Source organism: Sorex fumeus, unplaced genomic scaffold (assembly GCF_029834395.1).
Source record: "Sorex fumeus unplaced genomic scaffold, SorFum_2.1 ptg000100l, whole genome shotgun sequence".
NCBI classification, from domain to species: Eukaryota; Metazoa; Chordata; class Mammalia; order Eulipotyphla; family Soricidae; genus Sorex; species Sorex fumeus.
This window is the reverse complement of record NW_026606157.1, coordinates 765,959-782,368: the sequence shown is the minus strand read 5'-3', so window position 1 is coordinate 782,368 and position 16,410 is coordinate 765,959. Positions and strand designations below refer to the sequence as shown.

At 37.8% G+C, this 16,410-nt stretch overlaps 1 protein-coding gene across 1 annotated transcript in view; it reads left to right on the top strand.

The window, feature by feature from the left end:
- Positions 1-14,091, top strand: part of RERG (RAS like estrogen regulated growth inhibitor) — a 99,239-nt gene extending 85,148 nt beyond the window's left edge. The window contains exons 3-5 of the mRNA XM_056134630.1: positions 4,197-4,253; positions 12,047-12,120; positions 13,681-14,091. Coding sequence (XP_055990605.1) covers positions 4,197-4,253; positions 12,047-12,120; positions 13,681-14,088 — 539 coding nt within the window. The 3' untranslated portion in view covers positions 14,089-14,091. The remainder of the gene's footprint in view (positions 1-4,196; positions 4,254-12,046; positions 12,121-13,680) is intronic.
- Positions 14,092-16,410: the final 2,319 nt, after the last annotated feature.

Below are 16,410 nucleotides of genomic sequence, written 5' to 3'. Positions count from 1 at the left end.
AACAAGGATAACTTACACAAATTCCTGCCCTTATTCGCAAAACTCATGCCCAATATCCAGGCATATTCTTCCAAAGAAGGATTAAGTCCAAATGTAATAGTAAATAAAGTATATAAACATTTCGGTTGTTTTTATTACTATAGTAGCCCCTTCTTTTCCATGAGACTATAGTCCAAGACCCCTGAATCCATAGCCAGCACCAGGCCTGTGTGTTTTATATATTACCTTACAAATACATATCTAGGAGAAGTTTTAATTTATAAATTAGTACAATAAGGAAGTAACAAAAACAGCTATTAGGAAAATAGAACAATTATGGAATACACAGAAGTAAAAGTTATGTGAGTATGGACTCTTTCAAAACACCTTCATTTGTAATATTGTTCTAATACATGTGGAAGTGTGATCGTGATAACACTGTGATACAAAACACGTGAGGAGAATGACTGATCCCCTCATCCCTATTGCTTCCTGTTCCATGAACATAGGCAGCTGACTGTGTTCTTGCCGCAGGATCCTTGCGCTTCTCTCCCTCTTCTGTGGATGCTATTCCCTCAAATATCTTCCCTCGACTCCTTCTGATTTCACCCTCTCTATGCCCATCATCCCAAATACCTAGCTTCAGTAAAAACTCACATCTCATCCACTAGTGTCGAATCCTCCTTCCCCCGCACAGCCCTTCTTTTATCCCAGAGCTCTTATCACCTTATTCATGATTGATTGGATTTATTTTGATCTGCCTCCTGTTAAAAGGATAGAATTCTGTAATTCAGACACATTTATCCAAATTGTTGACTTGATTATTCCAAATACCTAGAAGAGAACTTCACACAGAACAGACACTCAGTAATTTGTTAGTGAAGTCAAGTTGGGGAAAATGGGAAAGAAAAGTTGACTTAAAATTGTCGGAATTTTAACAAAATTATTGCTGCTGTAGAAGGAGTGATTGAGGGGGGTTCCAGGGGCACAGGTAACTTCAGTGAAGTCAAACAAGAATGGGTTATCATTGGCAGGTGAAACCAGTAGTGAGAGGGGGAGTTGTGGGGGAGGTGAGATATGGTGGGAGAAATCATGTGGAAAATTCTATTTATAATAAAATCAGTGAAATTTGGGGATAAGGAGTACTGGTGACTTTTTATAACTATAATCAGAAATGATGAATGTCATCTGAGTACTTCAGACATAATTTACTAATAGAACCATTGACAGATATCACTTCCACACATGTAAATTTTAGATTCTTAATTTTAAATTAGAATTCTATTGTGCACTTAAAAATAGAGAAAATGCATTTGACTTCTCCATGAATAATCTGTAAGTGACAGAAGCATGTCTTCAAAGAATATTCCTAGGACATGTCAAACATTTAAAGGACGTTTTGACTTTTTTAATGCATTTTGAAAGATTGAATTTTTGATGTGTGAATCTGTTATTAAAATAACAACAAATGCTGATTGTGTCTCCTTTAAAAAATACATCCAAAATAGTTTGTTGAATTTCACTGAAGTCCAGCCAATATATTAGGTCTTCTGGGAGGTAGAGAAGCCATCAGAATCCCTTCACAACATACATACCTGCTCTGAAATATACCAGTTTATATTTATAATATATCTATATTATATAATGCATTTGTAATATTATATAATGAATATATTATATAAACACAAATAATATATTTATAATATAAACTGGCATCAAGTTTATATTAATAAACTTGATAGGTTCCTTAGAACTAGTCCCAGGTCTAGTTTGCTCCAATACAGACAAAATTTCTAGGCCACGTTTCCCAAAGTGGGCAATACTGCCCTGGAGTGAAGGTGGCTGGACCCATACTGGTGTGATGGGGAAGAAGGCGTCTTGTTTATTGCTTAAAGATAGATATTTTCAGGGAATACTGAGGATAGATGTTTTTGGGAAAGTGGGTGATAAGCAGAATGAGTTTGACAACTTCTAACAAACTTTGTTAATCTGGCTTATCAGTTTTCGGAATAAAAAAAAGCAATAAATAGACAGACATGCAGATGGTTATTAGAGATGGTGTCAGTGACAGTGACCAAAAGAAAACATCATGCTTAAAGAAGGAAAGATAAGACCGGACATACAGCACAGGGGGTGGGGCACTTGCACGCAGTGGACCTGGATCCCATCCCGAGCACTCCATATGGTCTCTGAGTCTGCCAGGAGTAATTCCTCAGTATAGAGCCAGGAATAAACCCTTAACACCACTGGGCGTGACCTCCAAACCAAAACCAAATAAATAAATGAAGGAGAAAATTATGTGTATGTATGAATATATATATTCAAAAACTAAACTAAAAATACTTAAAAGCTTGAGCTCTCTAGAGTTTTTCTGCCTCGACCATTCTACAGCTTCTAAAGGTATTCCTGTGAACTAAATCATGCTTTTAAAGCAAACTAAGGTCCTGATGTGTAAAAATGATTCAATTGGGGTCAGAACGATAACACAATGGTAAGGCATCTGCCTTGCATGTGGCCAACCCGGGTTCAATCCCGTGTCCCATATGGTCCCCTGTGCACCACCAGAGTAATTCCTGAGTGCAGAGCCAGGAGTAACCCCTGAGCATCGCTGGGTGTGACCCCCCCAAAAAAATGGGAAAAATATGATTCAATTTAGTTGTGTTCAGTAGACTTTATATTGAAAGTCAACATTTCAATACATTTGAAAAGATTACTATGAAAAATCATTTAAGTTTACATAGTCTTGGAGTTATGATCTTCAGACCTCAGCTACATAAAGAATTTTGTTCATGCCCACAACTCATTCCATTAAAGACTCTAGCAGAGTGGACTCTTCGGGGTTGTAGCCTTGAGAGTTAAAACAGAGCATTCCAACAGAAGATGAAAGTCTCTGCATCCCCCAGGCAGTTGTGTTTACTGAAAGTGCTAATTTAAAAACGGAAAAGTATCTGTCTAGTGTTTACTGTTTCTGACTTAAAAAAAAATTAAAAAGATCCAGTCTCTGGAGACAGAAGAGTGACAGTTGAAAATGGCACATCAAACCACAGGACGGTCTCCATGGGAAGCCTCACAGGGTCAGTGGCCTTGTTGCATTAGGCACCATAGCATTTTGGCTCCAAATCATCCTCACCCTCTGTAATTAGAAGAGCATCGCTACTCTCTGTCTCTTAGCGAAGCCACATGTGCTTGTGGTCCCTTTTAGGAGGCTCTGCCGGAATTTGCTCTGTGATCTCCCATGGAAGCCCTGCTGGTGGGGATTACCACTGCTGCAGATCTGAAGGCCAAACACAGGCCGTCACTTTCACTGAGCTCCAGTTCTGTTATTCTAGGACTCTCTTTAGATTCTACGTAAAAGGCATCTCAATAAAAAGGAAAGTATCTTACTAATAGATCTTTTAGTGGTAGGGTTGCAATATTTTAAGGGCTGGAGCTATAGTACAGCAGGTAGGGCATTGGTTTGGCATGTGACCAAACTGAGTTTGATCTCCGGCACCCCACCTGGTCCCCATGAGCACTTCCCAGGAGTAATTCCTGAGTGCAAAGCCAAGTATAACCCCTGAGGATTGCTGGGTGGGGCCCGAAGCAAAAGAAAAATTTTAAAAGAACTTTATAAGATTTTTAAAATAATCGGATTTGTTGAATAATAATTAAACATAATATAATAAAAATTATCTATTGTATCAGTGGGATCCCCAAAAGACTTATGATTCCACTGGAATATTTCCCTTCGGATTGTATGTATTTTCAACACAGGGCATTATACCTGCAAGACATGTGCCATCATCCCCCTTTAAGCCATCTTTCCAGCCCCAAAATGATTACATTTTTTTATCATCTTTGTCAGTCTTTATCCATATGCAGACATTAGACATCTTTATTGTGACATTTTGTATCTGAATGCATTGTTTTGCTAAAAGTTATTTTACACATGAACATTTTCACATGGCCATGTTTTGTGTGTGTTTCTGACCCTATGACTGAAGAACAAGTCGAGCTGTTGGTTATTATACAAAAAGCCCATTAAGACATGAGACCAGTTTTCAGGATATAAAGTGTAAAAGGTCTTTGAATACTATGAATATTGAATTTGTATGTTCATGTTCAGGGGTAAAACATGTATAATTGTATGATTTATTTCTCTTTCATAAGGGTAAAAGAACTGTAAGAAAATTTACCAATTAGTTTGAAATGTTGCTCTTTTTTTTTTTCTTTCACAGCTCTTGTAGTGAGATTTCTGACCAAACGGTTCATCTGGGAATATGACCCCACTCTTGGTAGGTTCAGTTTTCTTTTTCCCTCTTGCCAGTGAAGATTTATGGCACAGAAGAGAGAATGACGTTTTCTGTTTAGATATTTTTAAAGCACATTGCCACTACTTCGGAAGCACATTATACACTCATGCAAAGAATTCCTCTGAGAAGCTAGGAATGTGTTTCTGACTATGCTTCAAAAACCCACAGAATTTTTATGCATAGATGGAGAAAGCACTTCAAACTGGAGACAGAGAAGTGGGTGCAGAATTCAGCTTGTCTCTCAAGAAAACATAATATCCTTGTAACAGGGAAAAGAGGTTATAGTAGATTTGGCTAACTTGAGGTGGGATGGAATGACATGCCCAAGTGAATATGAGAGTATGACAACACTTCTGAATACTGACTTTTGGAAAACTGAAATTAAGTTTCTCCCCCTCATCTCTCCCATTAGTTTAACAGAGGTGTATTTTGTAAAAAAATTTTAAATAGCAGAGAAGTATATCTAAGGGTCTTAATTATGTCTAAGGTAGCAATAACGGTGTTATATGAAGTTTTGTCTTTTTTTAAATAACCTAAAACAGAATAGTTATTAGAAATCTATTTAGCTACTGTCTTCCAAACAATGCTGAAAATCCATGAGATCTAATTTAAGCTTCAGATTTTACTCTAAATTTAGCCTTTGCGTTTATAGTTGTTTTGCTTCAGAAGCCCAGTCGGTTTTGTCAAAGGCAACAACTTTGAAGTCCAGAGGAAAAGGGATTGACACCCCAAATCACCATCAGCCGTGGAGGCATCCCAGAGAGAACTGTGCATCCCGGGAGTAGTGAACTGGCAAAAAAATCCTCATTCCTGTCTTTAGTTTGTATTATGACTCCAAGATTGTATATGTTGGGTTTAAAAGAGAGCTTTTTTCCCCTTTAGGCCGTCTTTCATTGTTTTAACATTTTCCATTCAAAAGACAAATTATTTTAGTGTCCAATTATTTTAGATGCTGAGGAAAAACCTACATATCATCTCTGATTTTTCTGAGTTTATAGTCTTTAATCAAAAAAAAAAGAGTTGATAGATATTGAATCAAGAGAAGTTCTATATTCAAAGCCCGTGCCACACTCTTGTTTGTTGATAGGGCATTTTGATGGATAAAAGAAAGCAAGGTAAAGAGAGTCTTTAATTAATTAATTAATTATTTTTAAAAATTTTTATTAGTGAAACACCATAAGAGTCTTGAATTTTTAAAAATTAAATGTCTTTAGTTGTTTTAATTACTTTGAGAGCATTTAAAATTTTTCAGACCATTTAATAAATAAATAATAAATAATAATAATTTATTATTCATTAATACATACTAGTATAAATAAAAAATGAATGTTTTTCTACTGATTCCTTTAATTATTAAGATTTTTGAGAGTTAGAATATTTGTAAAACTTATATAACTCAAAATACAATAAAAAAGTAAAGAAAGTCTTCTTTCCTTGCATTTTTACAAAATTACTTTGGCTGCTCCTTCCATTTTATTCTTTCAAATTCATATTAGGAATTCTATATTTAATGACATGATTTTTTATCAGTTTCTTTTAAACTTTAAATTACTTCTAAAAGATATCTATGAGTCATTCTTTTAATCTAAGAGAAAGTCATGTCTCTACATTTATTAATCTTTTAAAATTTTTAAATAGGTTTTCAATGTCAGAAATTTTAATATGTTTTTAATACAGTCAGTCTAATCTTAAAATGATATATATTATATATATGAATCTTAAAGTGGACCTGGCTTTTAAAAATCATTATGTATTGTTTGACCCACTTAATTAGATAACAAGCCTTCTCTTAAATTTTTATGACTTATAAAAGTTTTACAAATATCCTAATACCCAGGAATCATAATGATTAAAGGATTTTAGTAGAAAAACATCCATTTCTTTATTTATATTAGCATATCTCAATGAATAATAAAGTTAGTTTTTTAAATGGTCCTAAAAGTAAAAACTTTTAAAAAATGCTCTCAAAACAATTTCTCTCCCCTTTCTCTGAATATGTTCCATTTACTGAAGTGGCTGTTCTTAACCAGTCTCACCTTAATCAGTTTCCCTTTTTTTGTTTTTTCATTCTGAAAACACCTGCTATTAATAGGAATCCACCTGTATCAGTTAGCTGTGAGATAGGTTTCCTTCACTGAGCAGAATGAAACTTTACTAGGTGACCTTGCACTGTACTGCACAAAAGAAATCACAGCTGCCAAGCAACGGGAGAGCTCGTGAGACCCTGGGAGAGATCAGGTATATGACTCACTCCCCGGGGGAGGATCCCATGCACTCTCCCTGGAAACTGGATTTGTGTCTGCATGCATATGCATCCATGTGTACTGAGGGGACCGGGGTCACTAAAGCACCGGACTCCAGGCATCCCCAGTCCACCCGATCCAAAACGGGTCAGTTTTAACTGCTACACTATCAGTTTCAAAACCACCACCAAAGGGAAAATGACGCTAAAAAGCAAAGTGGTGTTGGAATTATGTGCACAGAAAACCATCATTCATAATACTGTAAATCACAGTGCTCAATTAAAAATTTTTTTTTAAATAAGCCAAGTGACAGATTTGCACGAAACAGTCCTGACATCTGAATTCAGTGCTTTCCTTAGAATGACGAGGCTGTGTTTTCAATCAGCAGCAATGATTAGCCCATAGCTGACGGCCACTGGCACACTTAAACATATTGACTAACCTGGAATTTGTATCAATCTGAAATTATTTGCTCAGAAGTAATTCAATCTAGAAAATGTCTATTACTTTAGTAGCAAGTGATACTCAAATGTTTAGATTTCAGATTCCATGCCTTTTTTCATGAAGAGGCACAGTTATAGAAATTCTAATACAGGATGCAGAAAGATAGGGTGACAAAAAAAACCACATATACTATCCATTTTCATTTTTAAGAAAGGAATATAGATAGATCTGTATATAGATATATATGTATATTGACACGAAGTTTTGAAAAAAATGTAATCTAAGAAGTCATTCATACTTAGCTTTCATGACATTTTCCTCGTTTCACTGTAGAACTGAGAAATGTATGTCAGAGGCCAGAGTCGATCTATGAACAGCATTTGAAAATCACCAATGATGCTCCTGTGATCTGGGTCAGGCCATCTGATCAGGGAACTAGGAGTGGCAGAGGAGCAGTATGCTGGGTGTAGGAGCAAAGGGCTCATGTTCAGATTAGATCCTTCTAAGGAACTGGACCTGAATCTCTATCTCCAAGAGTCATCTTGCTCTGATTCTGATCATAGCAAAGAAACAAATGTTATGCTTCGTACCATTGTGCGTGCGTGTGTGTGTATTTGTGAGTCTGTCTATGTGTGTGTGTTGGGAAAGAGACAATTTTAGCAGGTCCCACAACTGCTCCTGAAAAGGAGTCGTTATATGTGTGATGTATCTGTTTAGTGAAGGTTCAGGCAGGAGCCAGGATAGGAACCGAACTCACAAGCACTTTGCCTTTTGTGACTGACTTTCCCAGCCTACCTTACAATTCCTCATGCTGAGAAAGACTCCTTCAAAGAGAGAGACACTCCCAGAAAAAAAATCTCAACTGTATACTAAAGTAGAATGGATGCTTCACCAACTTACGAAGTCATTAAATATCAGCATAGCCAGAAACTTGGAGATTGTCTTTTGACAAATAAAGACGTTCCCAATATTAAATTACCCAGTATTACATAGTTAGCTGTGGTCAGAACAGCAACAGAATTCTAGTCAATACTATTTCTGCTGTAGTTTAAATCAACATTATTAACTGTTGCTGTTTTTACTATGAGGACAAATGTTCATCTTAATTAAAATTTGTCCTTAGACAAGGCTAAATTCGTAAAGAGATTAACCATGTACAATATCCCCTTGAGTATCAACTTGGAATATAAAAAATGAATTTTCTTAATAAAATGTTACTGAATGAAGATTTAACTTATTATTTGAACAATGAAATTTAGATATAAATTTTAACATTTTCTTTTTTGAAATTAATGTTGGTCTCGTAAGAGCATTTTGGTTTACTTAGAAGGATCTCCTTAAAAACCACGTCTACCCAAATCCCACCTCCACCAAAAAAAAAAAAAAGAATCCGGTATTGTCACAATTATATTTTCCCTTATGTTCTGGTAGAGTTTATTTCCCCAAAGTAAGACATTTTAAAGAATAGTCTTTAAAAGACACACTGATGAGCTTTGCCTCTGTAGGCAATGCTTATACTGATTCACATGTAGATATGGGTACCTAATGAGAGAGGAGAGGCTTTTAAAAAATTCCCCAAATGGCACAAAACCAGTGTTCTGCTTAGATGAAATCACTGTTGCCACCCGCTGTTATGTCTGTGGCAGACATTTCCTCATTTCCTGCATCTCGTTTTTTCATCTCAGCTAACAAACAGGCAAGAAAGTCATACAACTCCAAGCAACTTTCATTCAATCCTGTTTCCCTTCCCCCCATTTCTGTGGTTGTAATCCAGATCTGTTTGTCATGGAAGCAAGCAGAGAAAAGTGGCCCTGTTCGTCATATAACTTTTGGTGCAAAGAGATGGAACAGAGCCCAGAGCTCTGTTTTCCAGGCTCCAGGGCAGACGCCAATTCTTTGAAAAGAGAGCACAAAAGGGCACTGCAGAACAGTAAGGGGGAGAGAGAAAAGTCATGGGTGTTAGAATGGTGCTGCTGTCCGGGCCTCCCCTCGCAAGCTGGAGATGAAACAAGAAATTAGAGTGAGAACACTTGTTGATGAGTAGTCAGTACAAGTAATGTTTTAGAGCATTCAATATGTCCCCGTTTAACATTAAAAAGTAGAGGGATGGAATGTTCTAGAACTAAGAATTGTGCACACCATTATGGATTCTAAGAGAGCGATAATAGTGTTCCAGACAGGTACTTTAAAAAGGGTTAATTTTATGAAGCTACTTTAGCAACATGCATGTGCCAATGATCATTATACACAGCTGATGGCAGTGATGTGGTGAGGTTACTCTTATTTAATTCTCCTTTTAGCTGATTGCATGCTGGGTAGGAGATTACATATTAAAGCAAAGTAACAAAACTGTGGTCAAAAATAACTCCAGAATAGTTTAGGGGATGAATAAATAGAAGAAAAATAAGATAGAAAGGAAAATAATAGCACTAGGTTATTTTGTTGGTTGGTCGGTTGGTTGGTTGGATGGGTGGATGTTTGGTTAGTTTGCAGGACAGGTGGATAGCTAGTTGGTTAGTTTAGTAGTTAATTGATTTAATACTGCTCTATACTGAGTAGATTACATGCAGGTGAAATCGTTATACTTTTTCACTTTATATTCCCTGTTCTAAATCATCACTCTCCTCTTTCCCACAAATATATAATGTAAAATGTGGGTCCTTAGCATTGTGGTTCATGGTCTAAATTATAAATCCAGACTTAGTGGCTTGGAATCTCAAATTTACCACTTACTACTCACCATCCGGTGTGCCCCACGGCAATGTATTTAGTATTGTTGTGCCTTGGTTTTTTCGTACAAAATGGAATTAGCAATAATTCCTACTGCATTAGATATTTGTGAGAATTAGTTAATATAAACAAAGCATTTAGAACAAATTCTGTTCAAATAGCCAGAAGTGTATGCTATCTGTCTATTAAAATCTAATTTTTTGTATACTACATATCTTAAATGTATATGAATTTTACTGCTATAAAGATCTGTTTTTGGTCTTTAAGAGGAACATGGTCTCATGAACCATTTATGTTGCCAGACCGTATCTAGCTTTCTGCCTAATATTTCTCGTTCTGCCCCACTCAACCTAGTTATCTTTTCCATGATAAGCATTGATATTTCAGGTAATCTCCAGCCTGAACTTCTTCCAGCACCACCTAGAAACCATTCATTTCCATCAGTAGTTCTCAAACCTCAGTACATATGCTCCACAGGACTTATTAAGACACATATTCTCACACCCAGTAGCTCTTGGGGGTGAAAGCTAAAAATTTACATTTTTAAGAACTTCTTGGGTGATGGTGATGCTGAACCAAGGGCCACATTCTGAGAACCAGTTGCTGCCAAGGTTCTTCTAAGAACCTAAACAAGTATTCCCTGGAACATATCCCTGAGAATGGGATCAGAGACATCAGAGAGTCATTTGTGAAAAACACTGCCATTTTGGTTTCCATCCAAAAGCTTCCTGTTCTGGGGCTGGAGAGATGGCTCCAAGGACTGGCACACATGATGTGCAGGTAGAAATTCTGGGTTCAGTTCTCTCATACTTCACAATTCAAGGTCCACTGAACAAACCCCAAGCATTTAAACTTCTTCCATTCTTCATTCCTTGGACATCTGTAAAAATATTAACACTGAACTATATGCAAAATTTCCCCATTTATGGAAGTTATCATATGATTTTCCCATTAGTTCATTAATTTGTTAAAATTAATTGATAGACTAAATACTTTGCATTTCTGAAATAAACTGCTTAATCATGATGTCATTTTATATTACTGTACTCCACTGGATAATAGTTAGAATTTTGGAATCTATGTTTAAAATAAACTTTCAATTTTTCTTTTTCTTTTTATCTTAAAATAATTTTTTAATTCACTTTGGCTCATGAGAAGATCGTGTCCATTTTACATGCTCTTTTATCCTTATAATACCTTTGAATTTTCTTCTTGGTCACTTTGGCCGTAGAAGGTTTAGATATGGAATTTTTCTCCCTTAGGTCTCCTTCTAGTACAATGTATGTGCAGATTTTCATCCTGAGAAATTTGGTCATTATAACCTCAGATATTTTCACCCTAATGTATTTTAACCTCTCCTTGAGCTTCTCTTTAGAAAAGATAATATTTTTCTATTAACCTTATCTCATATCTTTTACTTTTTCTTATCATTTATGACACTTTCTGGGAGAGTCTCTGGAATAGACTTTCATTGGCTGAATTGTTTAGTAGTTCTTTATTTTGACTGTTTTAGTCTTTATGTACCATACATTAGTTGACAGTTATTTTTGGTTTCCCATTCATGTGGTAAAGAAACTCACTCAGAGTCCCCCCATTCTCTTTCACCTGCTAACTCACCCCTGTGTGGCGCAGGAGGACACCAACCCGATTCTATACTACCAGCTTCCATCTCGTAGAGACCTGCTGATATTTGTCTATCTAGAAGAGGCCTAATGAGCAAGTTCACTAGATCAGTGTGATGCTGCTCAGGCCTCTTCTGAGTCACTGTTTCTCACCAACCTTCAAACTCTGGGGTCCAACCAATCTAATATTTCAAGCGGTTTTCAGCTTTATGTGATTTGGAGTTTGTTTTTTGTTTTGCTTTGTTCATTTTATATGTAACCACCCTCATTCCTCCAGTGTCTTCCTTCATTTTCAGTATTATAGTCTGGAGAGGAGTAAACTGGATCTACCTCTGTGGCATCCTTCAGGATCAGGGATTAACAATCATTTCCACAAACCAGATTTTTAGGAGTATCAAGGCAGAATTTATTTTGTGTGAAAATCACGCTCTCATTTTAAGATATATAATTCTCATTTTAAAGCCTTAGTATAGGAGGAATCAGGAAGTCAGCCTAAAGAAGGAAACTAGACTGAGCAAAGAAGAAAAAATGCAAGAGATTCCTGTATTCGAACCTGTGGCCCAGGCGCTGTGAGGTGAACAGAGGATATATCCTGCACCTCCATCCTCTCTCTTCTGGAGTGGATATTCCTGTCCTATAAATTCAGATATACTCTTGTGATTAATTTCTAATTTTAAGTATTAAACAGAAGCATTCCATTATTCTATTTAAACTTCTCTTTTCCTCATTCCTCTAGAATCAACCTACCGACACCAAGCAACTATTGACGATGAAGTTGTCACCATGGAGATACTAGATACTGCGGGTCAGGTGAATAAGGACTTCTGCTAAAATAGTTTCTGTGTCAAATGAAAAATGATGCTTTCTATATGAACAAAGTTCAGACAGTTTTCTACAATTTGCAAATGATGCTTAAGGATTTTTCTCTTTGACATATTTTATATACTAGCATCTTTTCCACAGCCTGTGTATGTTTCCTTATGTAAGTCAACCAGCATTTCAGAGAAATTTTGAAAATACCATATTCATCGTTTTCATACTTCAGTGTTTTGAAGTGCTTTGTTCAATCTTTAATGAAGAAATTATTGAAGGCTAATCTTTTAAGAAATTCGGTAAACATTATGTTCCAAATTTACATGACCTCAGATTAATTTTTGTTGAGAATATTTTAGAAATCCCTCCTGTAAGGTTCTTTCCATATCTCACCATGTCCTATGAAAAATCTGAACCACATCATTGAACAATAAAAGCTTATTTAAAAAATGGAAATTAATACAAACCTGCTGCAGAGGTCAATCAGTTCTGAAATCACAAAAGTATTCATAGATTTAGTTACCAAGGATGCACATGAAATTTTCCTTGGGTTAAAGAACTTAATCCAGAAATGTTCCTGTCACTAAGAATATACTTTACCTTCTCATTTCCACCTCCTCGGTACATAGCCCTCACCTAACACCCAACACTAATTCTAGAAAAAGGCTGTGGTGAGTGTGTGCGGCAGCAAGCCTTGCAGACCGTACATCTCCAAATCACTTTGGACCTGCTCAGGCAGCACCTAAGCCTTCCCCATCTCAGAATTCCTTCAAATGAGTTCCCGTAGTTACTGGAACATAACATTTGGAAGTGTTGAAAAAGAAATCAAATGCCCCAAACTCTGGCTTTGAATAAGATGTTGGATTTAATTCTTCACATTTTGCCCCCACCCCAACTAATAATCTATAATGTGAAAGAAAAGGAGATTTAAAAAACAACCTGCAAAACTATTTGACTAGCCTATCTCGCCCATTTCGATCATGCCAGGGTAGGATGAGAGCTACCGGTCTGTGACATATTTACCAATTTCTTATTTTTGATCAATTAATCTCAGAAGCAATGTGCTCAAGTATAATGTTAATTTATTTAAAAATGTTTATGATCACAGAGTTCATAGTCTGGAGTTGTTTGTTGACATTGGCCATACTGCCCCCTGGGGTGGGGGTGGAGGGTATGGGTCCAGGGAGCAGAACCCTCTAGTATAATTGGAGGTGCTGTATTAGTTTAAAGAGAACAGATTTCCAGGAGGGGCTTGGTGTTTTCTTTTTTCTTTCTGGGGTGGTAGGCCAGATAGGTCTGGACGCCTCTGAACTTTCAAGAACCCATTTTAAGGGGGAAAGTTCAAGCCTGTGCCACTAGGAAATAGTTCCTTCTAGAGCATCGGCAGGCTTCCTGCCCAAGTCATCCTTTACCATCTGCTTTTGATGGAAGCAGGGTGCAGCCCTTGGAGCTACACCGTGATACTCTAATACCATCATCACACACGAGAAATAGTTCCCCCATGAAACTCTGTGAGCAGCAGGCGCAGATTACCATGCCTTTGTCCCTTCCCAACAGGAGGACCCCATCCAGAGGGAAGGACACATGCGCTGGGGCGAAGGCTTCGTGCTGGTCTACGACATCACCGACCGGGGGAGCTTCGAGGAGGTGCTGCCACTCAAGAACGTCCTGGACGAACTGAAGAAGCCCAAGAACGTCACCCTCATCCTGGTGGGGAACAAGGCGGACTTGGACCACTCCAGACAGGTCAGCACAGAAGAAGGGGAGAAGCTAGCCACGGAATTGGCCTGCGCCTTTTACGAGTGCTCAGCCTGCACGGGCGAGGGGAACATCAGCGAGATCTTCTACGAGCTGTGCCGCGAAGTGCGTCGCCGCAGGATGGTCCAGGGCAAGACCCGGAGACGCAGCTCCACCACGCACGTCAAACAGGCCATCAACAAGATGCTCACCAAGATCAGCAGTTAGGCGGCGTCGCGGGACTCCGCACGGCCCTGCCTGCCAAGTGGGCCAGGGCTGGGAAACGCGCTGCCCATTTATGTTCTTCCAAAAACAAACAACAACAACAAAAAGAATACCAAACCTCTGTGTGTTATTCTGGCTCTGAACGTGCCGCTGCTCCCCATGATTCCCCGGGCTCTTATGTGTTGAGTCGCGGTAGCGTGTTTCACTGCATGTCAGTGTGGACAGCGTTGCCCTCTCCCGCTTGATTCATAGGACACCCGCTAATGTCATCACCAGTGATTGCAACATGGCAGGGTTCGTGTTTAGCTATTACTAGGCATCTTCACCTTGCGTAAGTAGCTCGGAGTCTTTTCCCAAGGCAGTTTTGGGGGGATGTAGACAAAGGTGACAAATGCTTCTGTTCGATGCCTAGGATCACAGGGATGCAGGGAACACACGGGATGTGGCGTGGAGGTGATGAAGCTAGAGTAGAGCCCCAGTTCCTCTTTGCCGAGAAGGTTTTTCTGAATTATCTGAAATCTTGGAGCTTTTATGGAACCCTGATTTTGTTCTTAAACTCGCACATACTCTCACGAAGCTCTCCATTTCAAGTCGAATTGAAATTCAGTTCTCCACTCTCAGTCATTTGTAAGTCGTCGCCCTGAATTCTTCTTCTGTGACTCAAACAAGATTTGATTAGGATGGGTAGCAGGACCCACCAATTAAGGCCCCCAACAGGCAATTTTTTTTATCAAACCTTGGGTGCTGTGAATTTGGAATCTGTTCTCTGTACCCACTTTATTGAATGCAAATGGAGGATTTAGGGATGTCCAGTTCATCTCTTTCTCTGTTTGGAACCCTAGAAGACCACAGTCAAAAACATGAGAAAGAGAACAAAGCTTAACTAGCCTTATATTGGGTAGCTGAGCTTCTGTTCTGCCACACACAGGAAGAAAAATTAGTTTTTGATTCATTAGATGGGTCACATGTCTTCTTTTTGATATTTAAGAAAAATTAAGCCACTTAGTAAAATTCAGAAAAGAATAAGTGGTCAAAATTCATTTTACCTGCAAAAGTGAGTATTAGACAGATTAACACATAAAACTTTGATTCTTTGCTCCCTTTTATGCCCCCATATCAAGATTTGGGCACTTTATTTTAGAAGAAAATATATATCTTTTACATATGTGTGTATTTATAAATGCATAGATATATGGATGAAAATTTGTAAGAGTAGGAGGCTTTATTCACCAAAGCATTTGGACAACTTGGTGTAATTGACTATTTTATGTGACTACAATAAAAAGCATAATTTTCACATTCTGTCACACTTGGGCAGTCTTTCTTGTAATAACATAAAATGTTTGTAGCTTATGAGAAACTTACAAATGAATTGGAAAGTTGACCAATCAGTGAATGAGATTTACTGAGATACTGGCTACTGTTTTTGTAGGGCATTTTAAGCACTCTGCATAATATCCCATAAACTCCACGCAAGAACCTATGCAAGAAGAGGTAGTACTGTGATCACAGTGGAAGGATGGGACTATTGAGCCTGAAAAACTAGTGAACACAGTCATTTAGTGGATTTAGACTCAATGAGTCAAAAGTTGGATTCTTCAGGAGTACTGGTTGGAATCTACCACAAGTGTGTGTTTGGGGGCGGGGAGGAGGTAGAATGTAGGTAAGGTAGGTAAGAGAGAGAAGGGTATGACAATAATAGTTGAAAATAATAACACTGGACAAGAACTGAGTGTTGAAAGTAGGTAAAGGGATATACATGACAATCTTTCAGTATCAGTATTGCAAACCACAGTGCCCAAAAGAAGAGAGGAGAGAGAGAGAAACAGAGAGAGAGACACAGAGAGAAACAGAGAGAGAGAAGGAAAGAAGGAGAAAAAGTGTTTGCCATAGAGGGAGGCCAAGATGCGGGGAAGTTGGGGAGAGTGGGAGGGAAACTGAGGACATTGGTGCTGGGAAATGTGCACTGGTGGAGGGATGGATGTTGGAACACCATATAACTGAAACCAAATCATGAACAGCTTTGTAATGGTCTATCTCACAGTGATTCAATAAAAAAAATTTTTTTAAATGTTGGATTCTAGATACCATGAACCACTTTGATACATGAGTAGACTGAGGTAAGGCTCTCTTCTCCATCTGTGGGGGTCACTGGAAAAGATTTGCTTCATTTTTACTCTCTTTTATTTGCTAAGCACATCACGTGGCACTGGAAAAATCTATTTACTGTTAACGGAGCTGATCCTTGAAGAATATATGCAATTTACCCAGGAAAGAAAAGAGATAAAAATATTGTATGCAAAAGAATAGCAAAGAACCAAACTG